The sequence below is a fragment of the Scylla paramamosain genome, chromosome 28 (assembly GCF_035594125.1).
Source record: "Scylla paramamosain isolate STU-SP2022 chromosome 28, ASM3559412v1, whole genome shotgun sequence".
NCBI lineage: Eukaryota > Metazoa > Arthropoda > Malacostraca > Decapoda > Portunidae > Scylla > Scylla paramamosain.
The window spans coordinates 912,501-936,973 of NC_087178.1; the positions used below are offsets into that span (position 1 = coordinate 912,501).

Sequence of the window (24,473 nt, forward strand, 5' to 3'; positions counted from 1 at the left end):
CATTATCTTCTCTCTTGTTTCTCTTTCCTCCCTTTCCCTTTTTCTCTACTCTTCTTCAGTTATCCTCTTTTGCATTCTTACTTCTTACTCTTACTCTTCCTTAATGAATGTTGCAGACAACATTGACACACACACACACACACACACACACACTGCATTGATCTGTATCTAATTAACAACTTTTCTACAAATATCACCTTAACATAGGAGAGCCAGTAAGCAGAAGCTGAAGAAGTAGAAGAAGAAAAGAAAAAGTGACAAGGCGCCGTGGTTTCTCTCTCGATGTGAAACGCGTGCACGAGAATGTTTCAGACCAATATTCTGTTTTGGGGTGTGAACTCTGGCAAGGGTACTGGCAGCCTGGGGAACTGCCAACTGTCTCCTTAAATGCGTGCCTCATGAACGGTCTGAAGTCCATAAAGTGCAGCAGTATGGATCAATGTTGCCAGATCTACCGAAATATCGGGAGAACTACTGAAATTCTTATGGATCTCAAGAAATCCCGAATCATTGCTGTAACATACTGAATAGGTTAAGAAAATCTACATAAATTTTGGGGTAAATAATTAGAGAAGTGTTGATGGTGCTTTGCTTCAAGATCTGGGAAGGGTTGATAAATATTCTGATATTCGAAATGGACTTGAAGATCTTAGATTATCAAAAGACTAACGTGTTTTGAATAGCAGGAGCAAGAGTAATGTTACAGGAAAGGGAACCTGCCAAGGTAGTCACCTTTCCTGATATTCGAAATGAACTTGAAGGTCTTAGATTACCAACAGCCAGCGTGCAAGTTTGCCTGACAAGTGTTTGGAGTTGAGCCGTCCATCCCAGCAACACGATCACTTGAAATCGGGACTTTGTAGCCATGAGTGATGTCCTCAAAGTGCCGCAGTGTCCAGATTACGGCTGATGCTTCCCTGTACTTAGTGAAACTACTACCATATGCTATGATGAGTACATTGTACTGGAACCTTTTCGTATCATGATGGTTCCAAGACCAGCGACTGAGGCACCAATGGAGATATGAAAATATTTAATAAAGCCGCGATAAGCCAGGAAAGACGATGAACGCAAAAGATAAACAAAGGAATGAAGATTATGCTCTCATTTCTCATCCCAGTGGAGTGAAGCGTTCTTTTCCACGTGAGCGGATAACACGAATCACCAGAACCTAAGGAGGTTCTCAAAGAGTTAAAGCTGATAGGGATGGGGAAGTCTGACTAAGCAAATATGTAACAAATTCCGCGCTGTTTTGCTAACTGGGAAGTCGCAATAAAGAAAAATAAATAGTAACATTGGTATCATCGGCACTGCGCTGATTCCAGTCAAATATTTTCGCTTTCAGTTACTCATTCAAGCATTCATTCACACCAGCAAGCCTCCATAAAACCAAGGTAAATTTCCAACCACTCAGCAGGACGTGTGCGAGGCAGCCATGACTGTGAGTCTGGCGAAGAAAAGTGGCGAGTTTGACAAGAGATAGAATCGTGCAGGTGAAATCTCTATAATGGCATGTTGACTTTGTATCACAGGAGGAAGTTCCTGATTAATAGCGTGAGCAGCTTGAGCGTGTGTATCAAGTGAGGGATGTGGCCAGGAGTGTGAAGCCAAACAATGCTGAAGGGAGCGCTCTAGCATCACGTGTGGCTGCTCGGAATGAGTGACGGATGCCGGTAATGGCTGACACTGGTAGGTCGGGAGAAATGAGGCCCATATTCAGAAACGCTTTGCTTTAATAATAATGTAGAAATCGCGTTTATCTCTCGCTAGAACTATAAAAACACCCTTAAAAATCCGTATCATTTGTGGCGGTGCGGCGCATGTGTTTCAAAATACTGTCCAGCGTGTAGAGTTCGTGTATGCAGTGCTGGGAGGGTATACTCAGTAATCGCATTGTTGGTGCTGGGTCATCAGGGAGCTTTAAAAGAAGCTTAGACATCATATTCATGGGTGAGGATGATGGGTGTAACTAGGTAGGTGTGTTTCATAGAAGGACTGTCACGTGGACCTGATGGCTTCTTGCAACTTCCTTTATTTTCTTATGTTCTTATGTTTGAATCTGAGGGGCGTGTCAACGATTACAACGCTGGTAGGGAAGGTACAACTCTTCTTCCTCCCATTACCTAAACTTTTCAACTCCAGTGTCTCCTCTTCAAGCCTAATTGCCTGACTGGTCCAGTGCAAGCTTACAGTATGATTTTGAAAGACACCATAACAGCAAAGGAAGTGAGCGAGTAGTTCCAATATTTTAGTACTTGTAGTCATATATAGTCACATCTTTTAATAATAATCAGGATTACTCATTTGATCTCAGTTAATATCTACTTCCTTTATTAATCTCCATCTCTTGTAGCTTCCAATTTCCATTCTTCGTTCTTACAATAACAGTTATCAATGCTTCCGTATCCCCTTATATAGCAAGGAAGGGAGGAAATAAGCAATTGATTAATCTGCTCTTCTCAGCTCCGTGACGTAATGACTAATTTGCATACCGCTAACAGCCTTTCCTAAAATAACCTACGCCACACGTACTACATGGTAACTAAGGCTGCGGAGAAAGAAAAAGTCATGTCACTTTGCATCATTTTCGTGAATTACTATCACCGTAAGTGCGTCCCTCATGCACGGGCTCAAGTCCATGAAGTGTAGCAGTAAGGATCAATGGCACCAGATCTACAGAAATATCGAGAGATCTACTAAAATTCTTATGGATTTCAAGAAATCCCGAATTACTGTTGTAACATACTGAATTTTGACAGGTTCAGAAAATCTACATAAATTATTTTTCCCAGCAGTTGAAAATCAATAAAACTTTAAATGAGAGAGAGAGAGAGAGAGAGAGAGAGAGAGAGAGAGAGAGAGAGAGAGAGAGAGAGAGAGAGAGAGAGAGAGAGAGAGAGAGAGAGAGAGAGCCCAGGGGAGGGGAAAGAAAGACGAACTGGTTCGTCATTTAAATGTAGTTTTAATTTGATATGGCATTAACATTAGATAAGAATATGTAATATTGTACGACCAGAGAGGCTAGCACACGTCGTCCCTAGACCCTAGTCATTACCGATATGGTGGAAGTTAGGTGTTTTGAGCCGTCTCCGTCAGGTTTTTTTTTTTTTTTTTTTTTTCTCACCACCACAGATGTCAACTCTGTACAGGAGACTTATCGTCTATGTATGGAATATGCCTCACATGTATGGGGGTGTACATTACAGCGCTGTACTACACTTCACTCAAAAGGATAAAATTCAAGCTACAAATATTAACAAGTTTTCTGTATTATTGACAGTAGAAGCACTTTTGAAACCCCGGCTTATCATCTTTATGGCCCTTGAAAACAGTTGTGGTGAGAGAGCAAAATGTTTCAGAATAAGGGCCTTGATGGGACAGTTACCAGTTCTCTGGTGTGTGGCACAACGTAGGAAGGAGGAGGTGAAGGTCTGAATAGGTCACGTGGGAGGCTTGAACAATGTTAGAGTCATGTCAGAAAAGTTATTTATTTATTATTATTATTATTATTATTACTATTATTCTTATTTTTTTTTCTTTCCAGTCAGTTGCAGTCTCGTGAAGTTAAGCCTTGCAGCGTGATGAAACGAGCGTCAACTCATCAGGATAGAAGTAAACACTGAAAACTTTACCGCTGCCTACTTATAAGCATATGAACTAATAGATGTAAAAATTAAAATAAAATAAAACATAGTAGTTCTTTATTTTTTTTTTTTTTTTCTTTTTAACTGGAATCTATTTCTTGACAGGAATAGCAAGCACGAATTTCCGCCAAGATTATCATCACCTTTTCACTGTGAAACAAAATGTATGCTACAGACGCTCATTGATTTCGTAAATTCATCGAACGGTATTAATTATTTGAACTTTGAGTTATCGTTCAAGTATCAATGAAAAAATATCTGGCAGAATACTCTGAAAGAAAAAAGTACATGAAGCAGGACCGTCCCAGTGAAGATAGACGGCACGTCACATCACCAGCCCAGCCATCCTATCCGTAGGCTACACCTAACCAAGGAAGATAGACTCGCTAGCCAGACACTCTTTACTTTCCTTTGTGACCCACACATCTTACATGCGAGGAGTAAAAGCTCTTATTGTCCAGAAAGGAACATTAAGCATTTGACTAATACGATTCTTCAAGTTTAGTGAAATGTGGTGTAGGTAGGTTTTCAGTAAAATTTCCAGATACCATCATTGACAGCAAAAGCAGAGATCAAGTTCAAACTTCTTAGTGGTAGCACTTCTGTTTTTGTTCGTTGAAAGAGTCTAGGATTGTTTACGTGAAATAATGAGTGCCACATTGAAGAGTGTCTAGCTAACCAACAAGATGGGAAGACTCAACTTGTCGGCAGGAACTTGCTATAAATTGTCTTCCCACACGTCTCATTCACACTGATGCACCATGACGGCATAACAAATCCAGTAATCTACTCACCACACACAGGAGGGTGCGAGGTCTCGAAATATGGCGAAAAAATTACCCTGAGCCGACGGAGCGAATATGATCAAGGAACCGCTCACACCAGTCATGCGAGAATCTAATACACCTTATATAGGCACTCTGGGTAAATAAAATCAAACTAACCATATATTTAAGTTAAGATTATCCTGAACTATCATATTTAAACAAGTAGTGATACAATTACACGTTTTATATTTAATTTGACAGCTGAGTCAAAGGAGTATCCCATGTAAACAATAATAATGGAGATAAAATGGCCTCCAGAAGAGTAGTCTTGTTCTGTGTGTGTGTTTTATGGTGCGCCTCAGGTAGGACACAGCTTTCCCGGGCTTGATTTAGACTGGTAGTGGTCTCTTTAATGTCAGTGGCGCCAGGCAGGCCAAAATAAGGATCGTTTGGGATCAAGTAGTAGGGTAAGGGGGAGTGACATGACCTCTAGCAGCCTGGTCACTGTTCGGGTCGCAGGGGCAATGCACTAAGGCCATAGATTACGTTGTGTTTAGATTAGGATACGGTAGGCTTAGATTGAGTAAGGTTCATATTTTTTCTGTTCATTAAATCAGCTCATTGTATAGATCATGATTTGTAAAAGCTTAATTTTGCCCAGAAATAAATAGCCACTGTTAGGTTAAGTTAGATTAGAATAGATTATTATTACTTTTTTTCCGGTTTATTAACTCCACTGCTGATCCTTTCATTGTGTAGATCATGACTTGAAAATAGCATTGTGTTTTTGCCCAGAAATAGATAGTCACTGTCCAGAAACTTGTAGGCTAAGGTTATTTTCATAAACCCTGGTTAATTTTAGCAAGTTAATGATTAGAAAACTGGATGTAGATTAAGTAAGGGGACTGGATTTGGGTTAGTGGAAGGGGGAAGGAATTAGACCAGGATAAGGAAGGTAATGATAGGTTATCCTGCTTGAAAATATTTTAAGAGTGTGTCTTATGATGCACCTCAGGTAGGTTATGCTGTGTAATCTAAGTTTCCATCATGCATTAAGACTTGCTTCACTTTATAGAGTTCTCCTGTGGTATCAAGCTGAGGGTGGAGCCAAATGAATTTCCACTGCGTAAATATGTAGGAGAAAGCCTGAACCTTACCTGCTCTGTGGACTATGAACAGGATGAGGAGTCAAAGCCTGAAATAGCCTGGGTCATCCCTACCAACAAGTAAGTACACTGATAACTAACTGTTCAAATTTTTAGTAGGGGATAGCAGCTTATCATTCCTTTGTCAAGTGCTTTCTCTCAGTACTTCTCTTATGTAATATGTAGTCATATTACATATTGATGTTCCAACAGTGAGGGGCGGGTGCACCAGATGGAGGCCACCCACATGTTAAGGGTGACCATCACAGACCTCAAGGAGACGGATGGTGGCAACTACACCTGCAGCCTCAAGCCAGACCTTAACACCCTTATCAAGTCAAGCGTCACTGTGGTCATCCTGCCTCGTGAGTTCTTCTTGTGGTTCTTGTATTTTCCTGTGTTGATAATTTAATATTGTCCATTGCTGTATATCAAATGGTCTTGCTTACACTGTCGTTTGTATTTCCATGTCAATACTTTGATATTGTCCATTGCTAGACATGAAATTATTTTGCTTACACTCTTGACTGTATTTTCATGCTTTGTTCTATACTGTCTGGCAGATGTTTGTAAGTTTATTTAGTTTTGTTTTATGGGTAATGAAATGCAAAATGAACTTTAGAGTGCCCTTAAATACTTACAGGTGGTCAGATTTCCCACTGCTCACCAAATAAATTCAGCTGTGGGACTGGAGCGTGTGTTGCCATGCGCTATAAGTGTGACGGCCTGCCTGACTGTCAGAATGGCAGGGATGAAATCCGTTCACTTTGTGGTGAGTAGCATTTAGTGCACTGATTATTGTACACCTTTTGATCTTACATGGTTAATTATTTATTCTTTTCATTATTTTATGTCAATGACTGTAAAAAAGTTCCAGCCCATTTTTTTGTTGGTTTCCTTCCTTTCATAAGTTTAAGTATGATTAGAACTTTCATGAATTTAATCTTGTTATTTCTTGTTTTGTTTTGAGGCGGTAGTTCAGTCGTTGAGCCATTATTCTGCCATCATTAATTCTGTCTTTGACATTGATAATATTATGCATTGTTCACTGAAAGTTTTATTCTTTGATTTGAATTTTGTTTGAAAATAAATATTTTTCTATGTAATTTTTTTTATTTACTGAGTTGTTTTGACAGGGCCAGACCCATGTGCCACAAAGCTTGCTTGTGACGACGGCCGCTGCCTGGCCCGTGACATGTGTTGCAAGGAAAGAGACAAGCACTATCCTAACTGTACCATAAGCCCCTCAATACAATGTTGCCGGCAGTTGGTGCATCCTGGTAAGCATTGGATTCATACCAGTACATACATATATCTGACATTTGCTCTTGTTCTTGCACACACCATCCCTCTCAACCTCCTGAAACTAGTCACTTATGTATTCCAGTATCCAGTCTTCCTAATAATTTTCAAATATTGTGAAGCACTAGGTTATTTTTGTATTCGCAGCCATCCTGGACCCAGATCTGTATTACAAAGACTACAAGCAGAGTCTCCAGCAACACAGAAATCAACAGCCTGACTCAACATTGGTTATGGGTAAGAAAGCTTTTATTCTGAGGTCTCATCAGACTGCTTTGTGGGTTTTTAAAAGGACCTTGAGGAGACAATACATATTTGTGCTACTTTTAGAACAGTAGACTAGAATAGAAAAATATTAACCTGCAATTTAGGGGAACTCATTTTTGCTAATATTATGTGTACATATATAGTAATAAATATCAGTGATTGTTTAAGGTACTAATGTGAGGTATAGAAGGGGTCAGGTGTTGTAAAAAGGAATGCAGTAAATCTTATAAGGAATTGTGAAATAAGAACAAGGAGAAGAGATCAACCATCACATGAAAAGCAGTGTCATTATATCATTAGTTTTTAAAGTGTTAGGACACCTTGTGATAATTTTCTAATACTAAACAAAACTTAAAGAAGCATCAAACCATTTACTTTCTTCTTTGTGACAATGAAAGATCCTGTTTGTCCATAAAAGGTTGCATAGTGGCAGTGGCAAACCTGGTAACAGTGGCCATCATTGTTGGAGTGCGATATCACCTATGGCGATCAAATGGCATTTCATCGCGGCCACATTACCGACTCAGCCGACTGCGATCAGCAACGCTCCGTCCATTTGGCTGGGGCTCCTCCCTTTCACCTCCATCAACCACAGACCAGTACCAGTTGAGGGCAGCTGACACCCTATACTCAAGGAGGATTCCAAGTCTTCGCTCAGACCTGCTGGCTCCTGAGATTGTCCAGGAGCAGCGGCAACAGTGCTCACGCCAGCAGCGGCAGTTCAGTGGTGGTGTGGTGCTATGTCCTCCCTCACATTCCCAGCCTCCTCAATACTCCCAGTTGCCAACCAACCCCCAGGGGCCACCTCCTTCCTACCACCAGGTAAGTAATACTATTGGGTAACTATCATAAGTGTCTGTTTTTATGTCATGCAATGTCTTTGATACTTAAGCTTTACTGGAACCTCCTATCAGTAAGAGATTTACAATAGAATCCCATCAGCCATATGTCTCTCAGCACATTATTCCTTTTCCTAATAGTCCCAAAGTTGTCTTTTACACAGTACATTTTCATTCTTGCCTATCTTTTCATGTTTGCTTTCCATTTACATGTCCTCTCCACTCCCCATTATTCCTTTTGCAGAAAACTAATGATCTACAATCTTATTGCAGGTTGTGGGAGCACCTCCTCCTCCCTACTGCTCCCGGGACGACCTCACCCCAGGGGGCTTGGGTGACAACTCCCCCCTAGCCATTTTGACACCCCTCCTCCCCTCAAACTTCCAAAATAATAACAATGGAGACATCAATGGTAATAATACCCCACATCTCACAGTGGTACACAATCACAATTCTGACAGTGCAGCAGCTGCCTCCACCTCCCACCAAGCACCACCACAAGCAAGGAACAAGTAAGACATACCTTGTGTGGTGGTCGTTGCTCTTCTGTGATTGTGGAGTAATCTTATTGTTAATGTTAGTTGGACCTATGTTGTGACTCAGTGGAACCTGTACGTACAAGTACTATGCAGCTAACAAATTACATGTAGGTGTTTGATATGGTTTATGGATAGTTAATTAGGCACACATTTTATTGGATTGCTTCATTATAATGCAGTTTAACATACTGCATATATCATACTGTAGTGAATACAGCATGGAATTGTATCTCCATATTCTTTTCTAACAAATGCTGACTAATGCAAGGCAGGTTTTGGAAATATCTGTCCTTCAGAGAGGCTGCTTTATTATGCTGTGAGGTTATAGGGAGCTTTAGGTTTAAGGGTATTTAGCAGTGAAGTGTTAACATGATCATGGCATCTGTAATAGAACGGTTGAGTCTCATATTGGTATTGTTTGTTGAGTACAGAGTGAGCAAAGGAACTGTGGAATAAATAGGTTAGGAAAAGAATTTGTGGACAGACTTTGGTGTGGCACACAGTTATCATGACTAAAATTTAAATGTCTAACATTTCTACCATTAAGAAATGTGTCTGAAATACTCATTGAGGAAAACTGGAAAAAAATAAGGCTATTGCATTGGATTCAGAGTGCAAATGTGCACAGTGCATCAAATTGTCCTTATCTCTGTGACAGTGAGGGCTTCCTAATGCTAAGATAACACACACTGTGTCAAATTCACCTTTATGCTATATTTTCTTTAGGTAAGTAATTGCATTCCAATTTTTTACTATACTGTAGACAAGTTGTGAGAATTATAAAAAGTGATCTCTTGTATTCTGTTTGAGCAAACTTTCAGTTTACAGATGAAACACAAATGTATGTTACACTTTGCCCCCACATTTAAGAGTGTGTCACAAGCTACCAGTGTTCAAGGCAGCTCTGTGATATTTAAAGATATGACAGTGGTTCACTTTTTATATGTTATGAGTAACATGTTTGTGCAGATGTATCATCAGTATTATTACTAGATAAAAAAACTGAAGCTTTTTAGGAAAGAAGTGAGGCAGTTAATAGAATGAAATATTCTTATTATATTTTTATGAGTCACATTGGTAGTTTGAGGTATGAGAACCAGGATCTGGTTGTGCCAAACCCCTGAAGTACTGCTGTTGTTTTTTATAGATAGTACAGTAATCCCTCCAATATCCATCCTAGTTTGTCTATGGCAGGTCTGGAAATCTGGAAGACAGAGTGGCCTATGAGGTGATTCAAAGTGTGACAGGTCCAAAGAAGAAGGATGGCAAGTGTATGTCCAAACATTTAACTGGATGTGTGTCCATGTACAGTTACATCTGAATATTGATGATGTAGATCTTGTTGACTCTGGAAGGATGAGCATATCTAGAGTGAATCAAGTTGTTATTAAAATTTTGTTTCATTATTCACAGGAAACTGCAGGGAAAGCTGGATGCAGATGTGACTGTTAGAGTCATCTGGCTTATCTTTTATGTTGTCTATCTCTTTAAAATTAATAGGAGTACAGTAGACAGAGTGGTCTATGAGGTGACTCAAAGTGTGGCAGGTCCAAAGAAGGATTGTAAGTGTATGTCTGGACATTTAACTGGATGTGTGTCTATTTACAGTTGCATCTGAATATTGATGAATCTGGCTATTGAACATCCAGATATTAGAGGGATTGCTGTACACATTTCACATATATATCAAATAGCTCATATTATATTTATGTACACATTTGCCCCTAGTATTTTAATCTCATTACTTTGTATTGGGGTGAATATGTAGTTTAATGCTGTGTAGATCTTGTTGACTCTGGAAGGATGAGCATATGTAGAGTGAATCAAGATATTATTAAGATTTTGTTTCATTATGCACAGGAAGTTGCAGGGAAAGCTGGATGCAGATGTGACAGCTAGAGTCATCTGGCTTATCTTTTATGTTATCTACCTCTTCAAAATTAATAGGAGTACAGTATATGTTGCTTGTTTTGCTGAAGAAGTGGCTTAACAGGATGATATTGCTGTATATTGTGCAGCCTTTTTCTGTAAAGCTTCTTATACATTGGAGGTCCAGATGCAAAGCTAATAAGTCTTCAGCTGGATACAGTCAGCCAAGCTCCAGAACATTTCTTTGTTGTGTAAGTCAAATTTGTGATGTGTGTTTATGTATTTGATTCTCTGCAGTTGAGAGTGCATTTATCTATTAGAATGTATAACTTATTTTATTACTATTGCACTTTGTCATATACTCAATATTGGTGACAGTTTATTTTTCATCTGGAGAAACCATTGCTAGTGTACGTACAAGAAGCACGTGTATGTTTGTTCAGAACTGCAATAACCATCACAGTTGTAGTATAGCATATCAGATTACACAGACCAAATATTTGTAACTTTTGTTATTGTTGGTGAGGGAGCTGAGGAACACCTGAGGTATGTGTTTGTGCCCCTGCATCTGAATGGGTGGAGACAGCTATTGTGTTCCAGCATTAATACATCATCATCATAGTTCACAGTGAACCATCAGACACTCTTGGACTTGTGTAGCTGAGATACAAAGTGCATAACATTTAGTTATTGCACTAGAACAACCTCAGACATAATTATACACCAGAATTAGTAAAAAATGTTATTTATAAAGCAATTGAATGAAAGCACATTATAAGATGGTTTCCATAGAGTTAATACAGATATGTAAATGATGATCACTTTGGGAACAAGTATAAAGGAAGATAAGTCATAGAGAACAAAATAGGAGACTAAAGAAAAGAATGGCAGGACTGCACAAAACAAGAACTGTGCAGTCAATAAGAGATCATAAGGCTGTTAGTATTTTGTGGTCTTCCTAAGAAGGAATTTTATGTTGATAAACAAAGTGATGGAATGTCAGAAGTGTATTGCCTGTCTTTAGGAAGTACTGTTGTTATTAAGAAGTGTAAATGAAAGTACTTGGCAAATTAAAAAAATCAGACACTTTAGCACATGACTGCATCTGTTAAGTGTATAGTGGCAGACAAAAATTAAGCCTCAAATTAGAAACTGTTGTGATTAGAAAGCATAAAAGTAGGTGGCAGTCAGACTCTAGGATTCTGTACTGGGTAAATGAGGAAATCCGGCTCAGATTTAACTTTTAGCCCACAACTGCATCTTTTTCTAGTAGTGACTATGCAGTGTGATTTAACTCAGTGTCCTGCATCCCATTCCTCAGCCAGCCCTTACTCATACAAAGCTCAAATGCAGTTGTTGACTTGCTTCAATGTTCATGAGTGTGTTAAGACATAAATTACTCGTCTTTTACTTTGCTTTGCGCCCTTCCACATGAGCATAATTCATCCCTGTGTTGCGTGTGTTGGAGTAATGAGTGGATTCTTAGATACTAAATGTTCTCATAGCTTAGGTGTTTAGGAGGATGGAATGGGAAACTGTAATGCATGTTTATTCTTGTCATTTTATACCCTCATTCAGAGTATCCCTTCACAGGTGATCCAAGACTCGGACTGTATGTAGTGGTAAAGGCTGGTCCAGTGTCACTGAAATTCATTGTTGTCTAACCTGTGCAATTCTGTGCCAAATACGTGATAATTTTAAAAATTTTTTGTAATGTTGCATGAATTAATAGTGCCAAGTGTGAGGCATTTTGTTGTCAAATATTTTTGTTTTATATATTGTTAAATACATAAAATTGACAAAACATTTTATTTTTCACCCAATTTTTTCTCAGAGTTGACAGTCATGCCAGATTCCCTTTTTTACATAAATGTTTTAATTATGGATTTTCTGAGGAAATCTTGGCACCATTTTTAATGTGATGTACTGTTTTTTTTACAGTACAACTACACCAAATTTTCCCTCACCCAGGAACTGGGGAAAAATCCTGTTATAGATATATTTTCTTACTTCAAATGTAGTATGTAAGTAACATCATTGGATATGGATTTCTGCTGTGTGTCCATGTTGACTATATATATTGTAAATAAGAAAAAATTTAGTGAAGCAGATTTCCTCTATATTTCATTATACTCTTTTTACAATACTCTTGTCTTGTCTTCGAAAGAGATAAATGAGAGAAGAACCTGTCACCACACTGCAGTGCTGACGCTAACTCCTGTAGTAGTCCTATTGTTGAGGCGCCAATACAGATCACATGCAGTGGTTTTACGAAGCTTCTATATTTCTACATTCCCTTAACCTTTTTTAAAACTGAGCGGGATTAAAAGTGTGAATGTGATGTATGGGAAGGATAAAACTTAAAAGCTGCAGTGGGCATCTTGTCCTTTGAGAGAGGTCATTTTGACGGACTACTGGCTTATTACATTATTCTGTAATGAGACTTCTTCCCATAATAAACTGCCTTATGTCCAGTCTATAAACCCCTTCAAAATAATAAGATTTTTCCTTCTAGCAACTATATCAAATAATGAAATGTGCCACTTGTTGCTAACATTTTGATGGTTAGCAAAAACCATGAATAATGATTTTATAATTGATGTTATAATTCATGGAGGGAAGTGACAGATTTTCTTTCGTTCACCTTTTGTCTCATCAGCGTCACCTTGAGGAGAAAGGTTTGCTTACTTGTCTGTAATGGTACAGTGTTTTGAAGTAAGCACTGTCATTGAAGCCTTAACCCTGTCACTCCAGTAGAATACAACAGCAAACATACAGGATACTGGGTTTGCCTTCTGCCACGACGCAGGTGGCCATGCCCAGCTTGGCATTGCATCGCAGGAAACACCACATGGGTGTGACGTTGCATGATCAACTCTCCACGGTCCAGCAGGAACTGCACCATGATGGGGTCGCCCTGGTAGGCGGTCACGTGGAGGAGCATGCAGCCCGCCAAAAACTTTCATCAATAGAAAATGTGAAGATCTTACATATACCACTTTCAGGAGTTTGTGTCATGCTGTGAATGGCTAGACTATTTGGCAGAGTGGACTGTGATGGACAAGGGACTGTGGTGGCTGTGCAGGAAATAATAACTTATATTCAGAAAATGAATGACAGACACACTTCTCGTCTAAAAAGAATGCCTTCCAACAAATTTTCATGCCATATTTCAACTACTTTTAGCTTCCTCTAAAACAAGCATTTGGTGTTTCCAAATGGGTTTTAGTTATTCTGTAATCCATGTACATGCATACGTGTCATCTTGGCCAGGCACGTAGGGCAACACTGCTGACTGCTGCTGCCGAGACACCCAGTGGCTGCAAGCTCTGTCCTGTCACGCATCTGGAACACCTAATTTCCTGAATAAACTTCTCCTGAAAGCTTAATTGACAAAGGTCTTTTGGCACACAAAGTTTTTGATAGATAATACATGTATTCTTAAACAATCGTTGGTGGAGCATAAGTAGTGGTGGAGGTGGAGGACTGAGTGATGTGCGGATCAGCTTCGGCGGTGAGGTTGACAGTGCTTTCAGCGAGGAGTGTGGGCGCCTTGGCCACGAACTCATTCCATTTCTCCACCCACTTGTACATCAGATCATACTCAGTGACATCGTCCAGGCTACTGTAACTGGAAGCAAAACAGAAACAATGATGTTTTAGGGCATGGAAGTCAGTTACATTAAAAAATGAATTGGTAAACACTAGGAAAGTTTTCGTAAATCGAAGCTTCAGAATACTTTGATGAATTTCGGTTCCATCACACATGTTAAGGAGTTGTAAATGTTTTAATGTAGTGATGAATAGAAACTGAAACATTACCACAGGATTCGTAATTAAGTGTGCGCCAGAGAAAGAGAGAGAGAGAGCCATAACGTACTTGATGGAGTTGATGGCGAGCTGCTTCAGGAACCTGAGGTCAGCCTTGGCGCCCCCGAAAGCCATGAACGCCTCGTACATGTCGTAAGAAAGCCCTGAGGCACCCCACGCCCCCGGGTCGTCCGGAGACACCACGATGGGGAAGCCCTCTGCCACCAGGCCTGCCGCAGGGTGGTTCCTCAGGTCCTCCACCAATTTGAGCACCTGAAATAAAGCAGTCAAGCAGTCATGTTGGTTGGAAATCAACTTTTGAGAGGCAATGTTGAGCTGAAACCTAACAATGGCACCTATTCGTGCAGCTTATGTACTCTGCATTATGCGCCAGGCATTCTCATCAGCACAAGCACACTGCGCCTCAGCTCGGAAGAGATCTCTCAAGCTTCCCGCACACCACCGCACGTTCCATGACATTCTTCCACTCACTCATTCCCCACGAATTGCAAAGCTTGGTGGCGTCTCACTTGGTTGGAGATGGGGCACACTTCCATGGGCACGTCCCTCTCCCTGGCCAGCGCCTTAGCCTCCGGGTGCTTGACCAGAGCGTAGCCGTGGCCAATCCGCGACGCGTTGAGCAGCAGGGCGTCAATAATGTTGTCGTCCGTCTCCATCCCCATCCAGTCTGCGGGAAATGGGAACCATTACTGGACGCAAGCACCGCCTTCCCTCTCACCTTTGCCTCGTATATCTCAGTCGATGTTTAGCTATTACTTCTCTAGCAAAGGTTTCTGCTCCTGACGTCCAAACATGAACTTACAAAGAGTGTTCCTGTCCACGCCACTCATATTTGCATTCCCAAGTGTTTCGTGAAGCTTCCTAAATATTCCTGTAAAAGAATTTCCTGTGTCTAGAAAACAAGGAGACAAGGAAAAGAAATGAAGCTTTTAATCTGAGACTCACTGGTCTCGCCGGCGTGATAGAACACCCTGATGTCTGCCTCTGAGAGCTGCAGCAGCTCGTCCACGAAGGCGATGAGAGGCTCGCCCTTGTCCTCTTGCCCCACGAGGTCAAATCCTGCCACGAAATCGGGGAACGCCTTCTTGAGTCGCTTCATGAGGGAGACGTACTCGTGGACGGTGGCGTTGTCCACGCTGCAGAAGGCGAGAGAGGGAGAAGAGGGTTAGCTGAGTTAGTGAAGCAGCTCCTTTATGACCATGCGCTGTGAGCTTCACTAGATGCCCTTATGCTGCAGTACTATAGAAGACCATAACCTGAACAATCTTGTCCTGCAGGAAACCGCAGCATTTATTTATTCAGGAACTCTTTGGGTGATTGTTTGTTGGAAATGTGAGTGGTTAATAAAAGGTTTTACTTAATAACAAACAGTATTCTCAAACATCTAGAAACTTTGTATCAAATACTTTTAACAGGCTTTGGTGGAATGTGTTCGAGTGTTTTCATAATTCTAGTAACAGTAAATTTAACAAGGCTTCTGCGTCATCACTGGGAAAGACACTCATGAGAGTCCGTCTAATCACCACTGTGACTTTTGAAAATAGTCATAATGAGAATTCAAAACGTTTCAGAATATTAGGCAATGAGACACGAACCCTCTTGGCGGAGCGTAGATGAAACGTGCTCCGAAAAAGCGGTCCGGGTTGTCATTCACGAAGCGCTGGGTTGTGTCTCGATAGACTGCCACTGACTCCTCCTCCGTGAGCCTCGTTCCGTTCAGCTCGTACAGCTGCAACACAACACCAGACTTGCTCCATCAAGATCACGTGGCATTCTTATATGTGTAAAGGTAAGGACGTGCATCAGGTGAGTGAGAAGTCTTGTTTTGAAAGTAAACTGTAGTTGGGTATCAATAACTATACTGTGCTACAACACTAGAGTAATGTTGCTCTTTCATAAAAAAAAAAGAAGTTAATCCTTTAATTAATAAGCATTGTCGAACTCAGTGAACTTGTATGATGCAATAAAAAAAAACATAATTAAGAAAAACACCACCTACAGTAAATAGTGATTAGATAGCTTTAATTTTGCTCAGTAAGATAAGCAAAATAATTTTGTGTTACTCAAATGAAGGAACACGTCACAGTATCATTATCAAAGAATTAACAATCAAAGAAAACGATGTTGGTCATCAGGTGTGTGGGAAGCACAAGGGTTCTTGCATCTGTTATTATAAAGGTGGAGGTGGTGGGAAAATGATGTGTACCTTGCTGTTATCTTGAAGGAGTTGCTTATGGTGGAAGGAAAGTATATATATATATATATATATATATATATATATATATATATATATATATATATATATATATATATATATATATATATATATATATATATATAAACTAATGTCTCAAGATAAAGATACACTTTGAGTAGTAAGGGAGAAAACCAAAGGGTTTCATTAGTTTAGGACGGTTTTAACTTTTTCACTGTTAGATTTGCTTTTCCTGTGATCATACGCAACTTTTCATTTACTGTTGTACTATAGGTACTTAAATAGTTTCGTAGCTTAGGAAAGACACAATCAATCTCCTGTTCTCACTTGTACCTCAGTGTGTCCATGCAAGCAAAGCCTTACGCTCCTTTAAATGTTATCAAAGAATGACCATAGCAGAGGAATGATTAAGAGCTGCACATAGGCTAAGTGCAAGGAAGACAAAAAAAAAAAAAAAAAGAGGACTCACAGGAGGAAGGAGAGTAGGAGAGGGGACAAATGGGAGTCACAGGAAGAAGGGGAAAAATGTGACTCACAGGAGGAAGAGGAAAACTGGGAGTCACAGGAGGATGGGGAAAGAAGAGGAAAACTGGGAGTCACAGGAGGATGGGGAAAGAATAGAACTCACAGGAGGTAGGGTACCGCGAAACTCCACATAGAGGACGTTGTCGTCGGCAAACTCGCCAAGAGCGTGGTAGAGGTAGGCCTCCCAGGCTGGGCGGTACATGACCAGGTCAGTGATGGCTATGAAGTAACCCTGGAAGATGGACCAGACCGTGTTGATGTCTGGGTACTTCTCTGGAATGAAATGTTGACCTGATGAAGTGTTTTAGTGGGGGGACTGATGGCTTTCGACAGTATGTCAGATTGTGAAGTTAGTCTTTGCCCTTCCAGCGTCGGTCCGCAACCAACACTCGTCCCTAAGAGATTCAGTACAAGTGCTGCAGTGTTCTGCCTGAGAAAGTCAATTAGGGAATGGGATGTTTATTAGTACAGGATCGCCGCGTTCAGATGGGAAGCAAGTGTTTGTCCTTTCAGCGTCAGTCCATCAGCAACATTCACGCCTGCGATATTCAGTACAAGTGTTGCAATGTTCTGCTCGACTAAGTTTTCAGGATGTGTGTTGTTTGAAGGTATTTTGTCCTGTTACCACTCACCGTGTTCCCTGGCGCTGAGAAATGACTTGTCCCACAACCGTTTCCCAACTCCCAAAGTAATTTCTTACCTACTGGACCCCTCGTTGTGGCGCTAAGCCTCCAGTCATTCAGTTAATTAACTTTGTGAACATTCCTCAGTAAATTCTCTTAACAAACATCTACTCCGGAAAAACTCACCGTTAGGATCTTCAGTGAGAAGCGAGAGTTTGCTGAAGAGCATTGCGTCAAACTCGCTCGGATCCACGTAATTAGATCGCACGGCGCTCACCAACTCCCAGGCGCAGGATGTGTCCGGCTTCTCAAAGAACCTATTAGACAGACACACTTATAAAAAGAGAAACAGGCAGATAGACAGAAAGATAGATAAATAGATAGATACTGACCACAAATTCATGAAAAAAAAGACGAAAAGTATATGGTAAACATTTTTTTTATGAAGTTTGGTCGTACGTGAACACACACACACACACACACACACACACACACACACACACACCAGTAAACTTCTAGTACAGTCGTGGTACATAGAAGTCAATTAAGGTGTTGCACTCATCCTTTACTTCTAGTGTTGTCCCTCAATCTCGAGTCCCCTGAGAAGCTAAGAAATATGACAGTGGGCATGATGTTTTGCCGAAGGTAAACTTATTACTGACGGCGCTGGTGACGACACACAAAGGCCCCTGTACAGCACCACATGAGGAAGCTTGGTATTTTAATAACCTTTATGTTATCTTTTATGGCTCGCCATCAAAACAAATAGGTTAGGTTTTAGATACGTGATACGTAAGTGATACATCTTTAAAATGTAAAATTACTTATAAAGAGATACATGAGAGAGAGAGAGAGAGAGAGAGATAGATAGTGGCTTTACCTAACAGAGCCTCAATGACTCCTTCCCATGTCACCCGCGAAGCCTCTTATCCAAGCCCGCTGTGCATCCCTCCCTCCCATTCAAACTTAATCAACTGAATTCCCCTTGCGAAACCAGCGAGTAATTGACAAGCTAAAGATAGGCTTAGGTTTTATATTGACTGGATGGCGTGTGAACTGACTGTATTCGCTGACTGATAGATATGCGACTGACGGACAAATTGAAGGAAATTAAACAAAGTAGTGACGTGAGAAAGAAAGGAAAAAACGAAGAATAAAGTAGCAGTAGTACCAACAGCAGCAGCAGCAGCAGCAGTGGTAGTAGTAGTAGTAGTAGTAGTAGTAGAAGCAGTAGTAGTAGTAGTAGAAGTAATAGTAGTAGTAGTAGAAGCAGTGGTAGTAGAAGTAGTGACAGCAGCAGCAGTAGCAGACGGACAAATAAAACCACTTTACATAGTGAAAAGTGAATGAAATATTGGCAAACGAACTAAGTGGATGACTCGCCCTGACCTCTTAGCTAGGCGAGGTGTGCGTGGCGTGTGTTACCTGAAGAAGAGGTGATCGTCGGTGTCGTAACACATGTAGAGGTGTGGCCAGTAGGTGAGCTCCTGCACCACCCACGAGGCTGACGCAAGGGCTGTGTCGTGCAGGTGAAGCGCTGCACCTGAACAGAAGGAATCACTATAAGCCCTACATGTAGTGAAAGTCATGAACGCATTTGATTATATAGTTCTGAATGTTCCTGCAGTATTGAGAACACTCAAACCTGGTATAAGCCGGAGTAATAAAAATGTAGAACAGTTTGTGTGCGTTTTTTTTTTTTTTCTTTTTCTTTACGTGAGGATTAACACTTTTATTTCTATACTGTCTTTTTTCATACATTTCTTATACCAAGTTAGAGTTTTCTCAATAGTACGACTGCTTTCTGTACAATGTGAATGTACAGAAATGAGTAAATTTTCTTTCCTGACACACACACACACACACACATTTAACGCAAGTGTGCACCTTTGGGCATCTGCCTGATAATCTTGAACACCTGTGACTCCTCCATCTGCTGAATCACAGTCATGAAGTTCTTGGAGGGCAGGAAGTCCAGGGTCTGGAAGCCGTCCTCCATCTCGGCGTCCTTGGCAGCCATTAGTATTTTGTTGGCCTCCTCCTCCTCCGCTGAGAGAACTTGGTCCTGCCCTGCGGATTAATTGATTGACTGACTGGCTGATTGACTGATTGGCTGACTGACCGATTGATTGATTGACTGACTGGGTGACTGACTGGATGACTGACTGATTAATTATCTGGCTGGCTGAGTAACTGACTGACTGATTGGCTGACTGACTGACTGGTTGACTGAGTGACTAACTGACTGATCGGTTAACTGACTGACTGGCTGGCTGTTGGTATCCTCATCATGTCTGGGTATAATCAGTATATTCCGATATTGCCAACAAATCTGCCAACGTCACAAGTTATGCCGAGTTCCATATTGCTGGTTCAGACAATAGGCTTATTTCGAAACCCTAAGAAACCGGAGCCGTGAAGCAGCTGTAAGCTAACCCTCACCCTAATCCAATTATAAATCTTATCCACACTACCATGAACTTTTTAGGAACATTCTAAAACATTTCTACGCGACTGCCCGACTACATTCATAGGCTCAAGTTGAAGTGACACGGATTTTTGAGAGTGTTTTTATGGTTCTTGTGTGAGATTAACAAGATTTCGACATTATTAACAGGAAAACACTCTCTTTGAAAATAGTAGTGGTGAGATAGCAAAGCGTTTCCGAATACGGGCCTTAATTTATCGGTGGTTGGCCCCAATGTAAGGAATAATTATGGCCGAAAGAAGCGCGACACACCACTAAATGAGACAAACAAGGCCTGACGAGTGTAAGCAGATGCCCACCATAACGTTAGCCTAAGTAGAGCTGGTAGGAAGAGAAAAATAAAAAGCAGAAAAGACACAGTCAACTTAACTAGTGAAGGAGAAACGTTGTAAGAGGAAGGTAAATTGAGAGAGAGAGAGAGAGAGAGAGAGAGAGAGAGAGAGAAATTTCGTTGGAACACACAACAATATATCTATCATACTACTTCACTACTTGGCCACGAAGCACAGACCGGCCCGAGACTTTGGTAGATGCTCGGCTAAGCTGCGGGAATCGCTTCAAGGGTCGGTCCTGTAGTTGTTCCTTTCCTTTTTCTGTACGCGTTTCCCTCACACACAATAGGTCATTTCACTCAGAACTGTTGCGCTAAGACAAGGGTTAAGCACCGATGTTGGATACTTTCAATAGTATCTGTGAATGTATCCACGTCCTTATGTAATATCGGGCCATGAACAAAAACACATCGGAAACAGTCACAGTACAGTCAGATTATAGGCCCGTACTCAGAAATGCTTTGCTCTCTCACAACGAACATTTTCAAAGGCTATATAGACAGTTAGACGGGTTCTCACACGTGTTTCTCCTGTTAAAGATATAGGAATGTTGTTAATTATAAACACCATTAAAAGTCCCTATAACTTTGAATGTAGTGCAGGTATCGATGAAACTCTTTCCCTTCCAATCCCAATTTACGAGGAAGAAAAAACAAGAAACGGGAGGGTACTCACCCAAGATGTCAGTCTGCTCCTGGGCCAGTATAGCGCGGCGCTGCTGCAGGTAGTCCGAGGTGTTGAAGGTGTGGCCTGCGGGAGGATGCACCACTCCTGCCCGCGCCCCCGCCGCCACCACTAACAAGCAGCACACTCCCCACGCCAGGCCCATCATGCACAGCTACGCGCCTCCACTGCAATGACGCGAACACACCACAACTCTTCACTTATCAAGTGTCCTAGACAGCTTCAGTAGAGTAAAGGCAGCTTGTTGACTTGCGCAGGACTCAGTACTGCTGTATCAGTGCCAAGGACAGGCGAACCCGCCGTCTGACTTGCCTCTCGCTTATCATTTAATTTGTGTCAGCATTAATGTTTGCATCAATGACCGACTAAGAAGGGTCACAACATTCACTAGGCGTGTGAAGAGAGCTGCACCACGCTGCACTCGCCAACACTCATTTATCCTTAACAGACGTGTACAGCAGATTATCTCTACAGGTCTAACTTGCCAAGCATGCCTCAAAGCACGTCATTTCATGAAACACACTTGAGGCAACAATGTTACGTGGTACCATTTACCTGCGTTTTTTTTTTTTTTTTCTCTCTTATCGGTCATTCGTACCTATCGAGCCGACCGTGAACAGTGTGCACCCCACCTCCCTCCACGACCCGTCCTCGAGGCAGCTGCTCCACTTCCCTCCACCTTATCAGGCTGAGTGTCCCACATGACCTACTGGGGTGAGGCAGCCTTCTCACCAAGGCCCGGGACAGGGAGCCTTTGTCTGCTGGGCGGGTCAATGCTAAGAACGCTGTGATTTATGCTTCAAGTCACTCACTCATTCACTCCGCCTTCAGTTTTCTTTCTCACACTCCTTATCTACTCACCGATATAGCCGTGAAAGAAAATATATATATATATATATATATATATATATATATATATATATATATATATATATATATATATATATATATATATATATATATATATATATATATATATATATATATATATATATATAAACACTGGTGTACATGTAGTTAGCGAGTCTCAGTATTAATTTGTCTCGCATCATTGGCTCTTGGTAGGCAGGCAACAATATCAGAACAGATCGATACCAGGAAGAATTTCACATTTCAGTATTTTCCTAGGCAGGCAGGTAAGACTTACAGAGCAAATGGCGAATGGTGACTCACTAGACACGTAATTTATTTAGAGCTTTAACACCAGTACCTACCTCAAGACACCTACCTCAAAACTCGTGGTAAACATTAATTCATAATGTCGTTGCTTTTAAGCAGTGGGCACCGCGCATTCTAAAATGTTATACAGGCACAGGAAAATGTGTTTTCCTGTGTACGACGCAGGTTGCGTAATTTGAAACGCTTTAGCCTTTTATCAAGATTATTTTTCAAGTCGTTGGGTTCTCATGGGCCTTTTTCCCATTGATGATGCGGAATTCTTGCTAAATTATCACTAAAGCGTCCTCGAAAACCCAAATAATTTTCAACAGGCATTATAAGACTAACATCACAATCATGAATATAACTTTGAAAACAACAGTAACTTCTGCTGGAGAAAAGAATTATTAACACACTCTTGAAAACCCCAATAGGTTCCACAGCAGCCTGTTAACTATTACTAAAATTACTGAAACATCCTTGAAAATGCAAATAAATTCTTTAAAAGCCGGTTATAGTATCCTTAGGATATTAAGACATTCCTGAAAGCGCAAATGGCTCCCACTGAAGCGTCCGCTGGACCATCACAAAACCATTAAAAAAAAAAAAATCCTTGGAAATCTTAACTTCCAGTATAAAGAACCTGTTTGACCATCGCTTAAATCACGAACTCCATGAAAACTGTCATAAGACTATTAAAACATCTTTCGCAATTCTAAAAACTTCCATCACAACCGGATAGACTATCATTAACATCATGAAAACAACTATCTAAACATGAAAACTCCACTGCCTTTCTTTAGAGCATATCGCACTATTATAGAAACAATTAACACGCCCGTGGAAATCTCAGTAACTTTCATTACGGCCCACCAAATCAATCACTAAAAAAAGAAAAAGATAAATAAGTAAAATAAAATAAAACATTCGTAAAAACGCGGATGACTTCCATTAAAACCTGTTACACGATCGCCAGAATATTTGAAATAGTCTTGAAAACCCCCATCGATTTCCACTACTACAACAAAATGAACTGCTTGGTATATGGCGCCGAAACTTACCAAAATGCGGTGGAATTATTGACATTGACGAGTATTGGCAGTGAGGATCAGACGCCACGTGGAGGAACCTCCTACCTTGCGGGCGGGTCTGGTGCGTGTGAGCAGTGAGTGGGTGTTGCCCAGCGCTCCCAGATTTCTAGGTCGAAGTTATCGTACTGACCCACCTAAAATTATCGTATTTTGAGAAAAATGATCGTACACCAGGATTGTCAAACTCATTTACCCCAGCGGGCCACATTTCATCATAGTATACAGTACGCAGCCCAGATGATTATGAGCAGATCGATACCACTTATTTAAGGAGTATTATAATAATGATAATAATAATAATGAAGATGATGATAATAATAATAATAATAATGATAATAATAATAATAATAATAATAATAATAATAATAATAACAATAACAATAATGATAATAATAAAGGTGGATTTAACCTACGCTCGTGTTCAGGTGTAACCTAAAAACAAAGGTGCAAAGGAAATTAAGCAATTATTTATCTTAATTTGCAGTACTGCTGCTCCCAGAAACTTAGCACCTCTTGGCCTATAAAAGTGCATCAATGTTTGGCACTAATTGAGCGGGGGCTGCCTTCAGTGTTGAGTTGAGATGGTCATCAGTTAGTTGAGACCTGACTCGAGACTTATTCAAGTTCATCACAGACAAGAGTTGTTCGCAGACATAGGTACTGCCAAACATTGACATAATCTTTGAGGCCAAACATTTAATTCGGGGATATGTTGGCACAACATACTGATGAAACGTTTCAATATCAACAGCTGAAAAGTTATCGTTCAACACAGAATTACACTGGAGCTCAATTAGTTCTAATTGAAACTGTTCTGGTACCTTATCAACACTAAGAGAGAAAGGATTGCGGAAAATAGATAAAAATAATGCTCAAGGTTTTTAAAGTCTGCAAATCTTTCTCCGAGCTCGCTCACTAACTTGGAAATCTTGTTGCAGTATTTTTCGGTGTTGATATCACCATGAAATTCAGGTGCGTCTTGCAGGGACTTCAGAGTTGGAAAGTGTGCAGTATTACTTGTTGCTAGTTGGAGTTCGAAAAGTTTAAGCTTCAGCTCAAAGGCACGAATAGTCATGTGAATCTGTCACCAATTTATTGCGACCTTGCAGCCTTCGACTCAGGTAATGCAAGTGTTCTGTCATATCAACCAAGAA

The 24,473-nt window shown here is 40.7% G+C and overlaps 2 protein-coding genes across 2 annotated transcripts; one reads left to right on the top strand and one right to left on the bottom strand.

The window, feature by feature from the left end:
• Positions 1-4,709: 4,709 nt before the first annotated feature.
• Positions 4,710-12,176, top strand: LOC135115106 (uncharacterized). Its single transcript, XM_064031603.1, has 8 exons — positions 4,710-4,773; positions 5,487-5,637; positions 5,770-5,921; positions 6,200-6,328; positions 6,693-6,836; positions 7,006-7,095; positions 7,544-7,947; positions 8,238-12,176. The coding sequence occupies exons 1-8, from the start codon at positions 4,719-4,721 to the stop codon at positions 8,478-8,480; spliced, it is 1,368 nt and encodes a 455-aa protein (XP_063887673.1). The 5' UTR covers positions 4,710-4,718; the 3' UTR covers positions 8,481-12,176.
• Positions 11,910-23,448, bottom strand: LOC135115103 (adenosine deaminase 2-like). The gene is made up of 11 exons (XM_064031597.1): positions 23,290-23,448; positions 21,062-21,237; positions 19,454-19,636; positions 18,992-19,109; positions 17,753-17,883; positions 17,047-17,216; positions 15,799-15,932; positions 15,149-15,339; positions 14,713-14,870; positions 14,253-14,455; positions 11,910-14,003 (listed from the first exon to the last, which is right to left on the bottom strand). The coding sequence occupies exons 2-11, from the start codon at positions 21,216-21,218 to the stop codon at positions 13,814-13,816; spliced, it is 1,635 nt and encodes a 544-aa protein (XP_063887667.1). The 5' UTR covers positions 21,219-21,237; positions 23,290-23,448; the 3' UTR covers positions 11,910-13,813.
• Between the last annotated feature and the right edge of the window lie 1,025 nt (positions 23,449-24,473).

Excerpts from the sequence above, each read along its gene's own strand:
- LOC135115106 (XM_064031603.1), top strand. The coding sequence starts at position 4,719 with ATGGCCTCCAGAAGAGTAGTCTTGTTCTGTGTGTGTGTTTTATGGTGC. Across the intron at positions 4,774-5,486 it reads TGTTTTATGGTGCGCCTCAG|AGTTCTCCTGTGGTATCAAG; the intron begins GTAGGACACAGC and ends TTCACTTTATAG. Across the intron at positions 7,096-7,543 it reads TGACTCAACATTGGTTATGG|GTTGCATAGTGGCAGTGGCA; the intron begins GTAAGAAAGCTT and ends TGTCCATAAAAG.
- LOC135115103 (XM_064031597.1), bottom strand. The coding sequence starts at position 21,218 with ATGATGGGCCTGGCGTGGGGAGTGTGCTGCTTGTTAGTGGTGGCGGCG. Across the intron at positions 19,637-21,061 it reads GGAGCAGACTGACATCTTGG|GGCAGGACCAAGTTCTCTCA; the intron begins GTGAGTACCCTC and ends ATTAATCCGCAG. Across the intron at positions 14,004-14,252 it reads CTCGCCATCAACTCCATCAA|TTACAGTAGCCTGGACGATG; the intron begins GTACGTTATGGC and ends TTTTGCTTCCAG.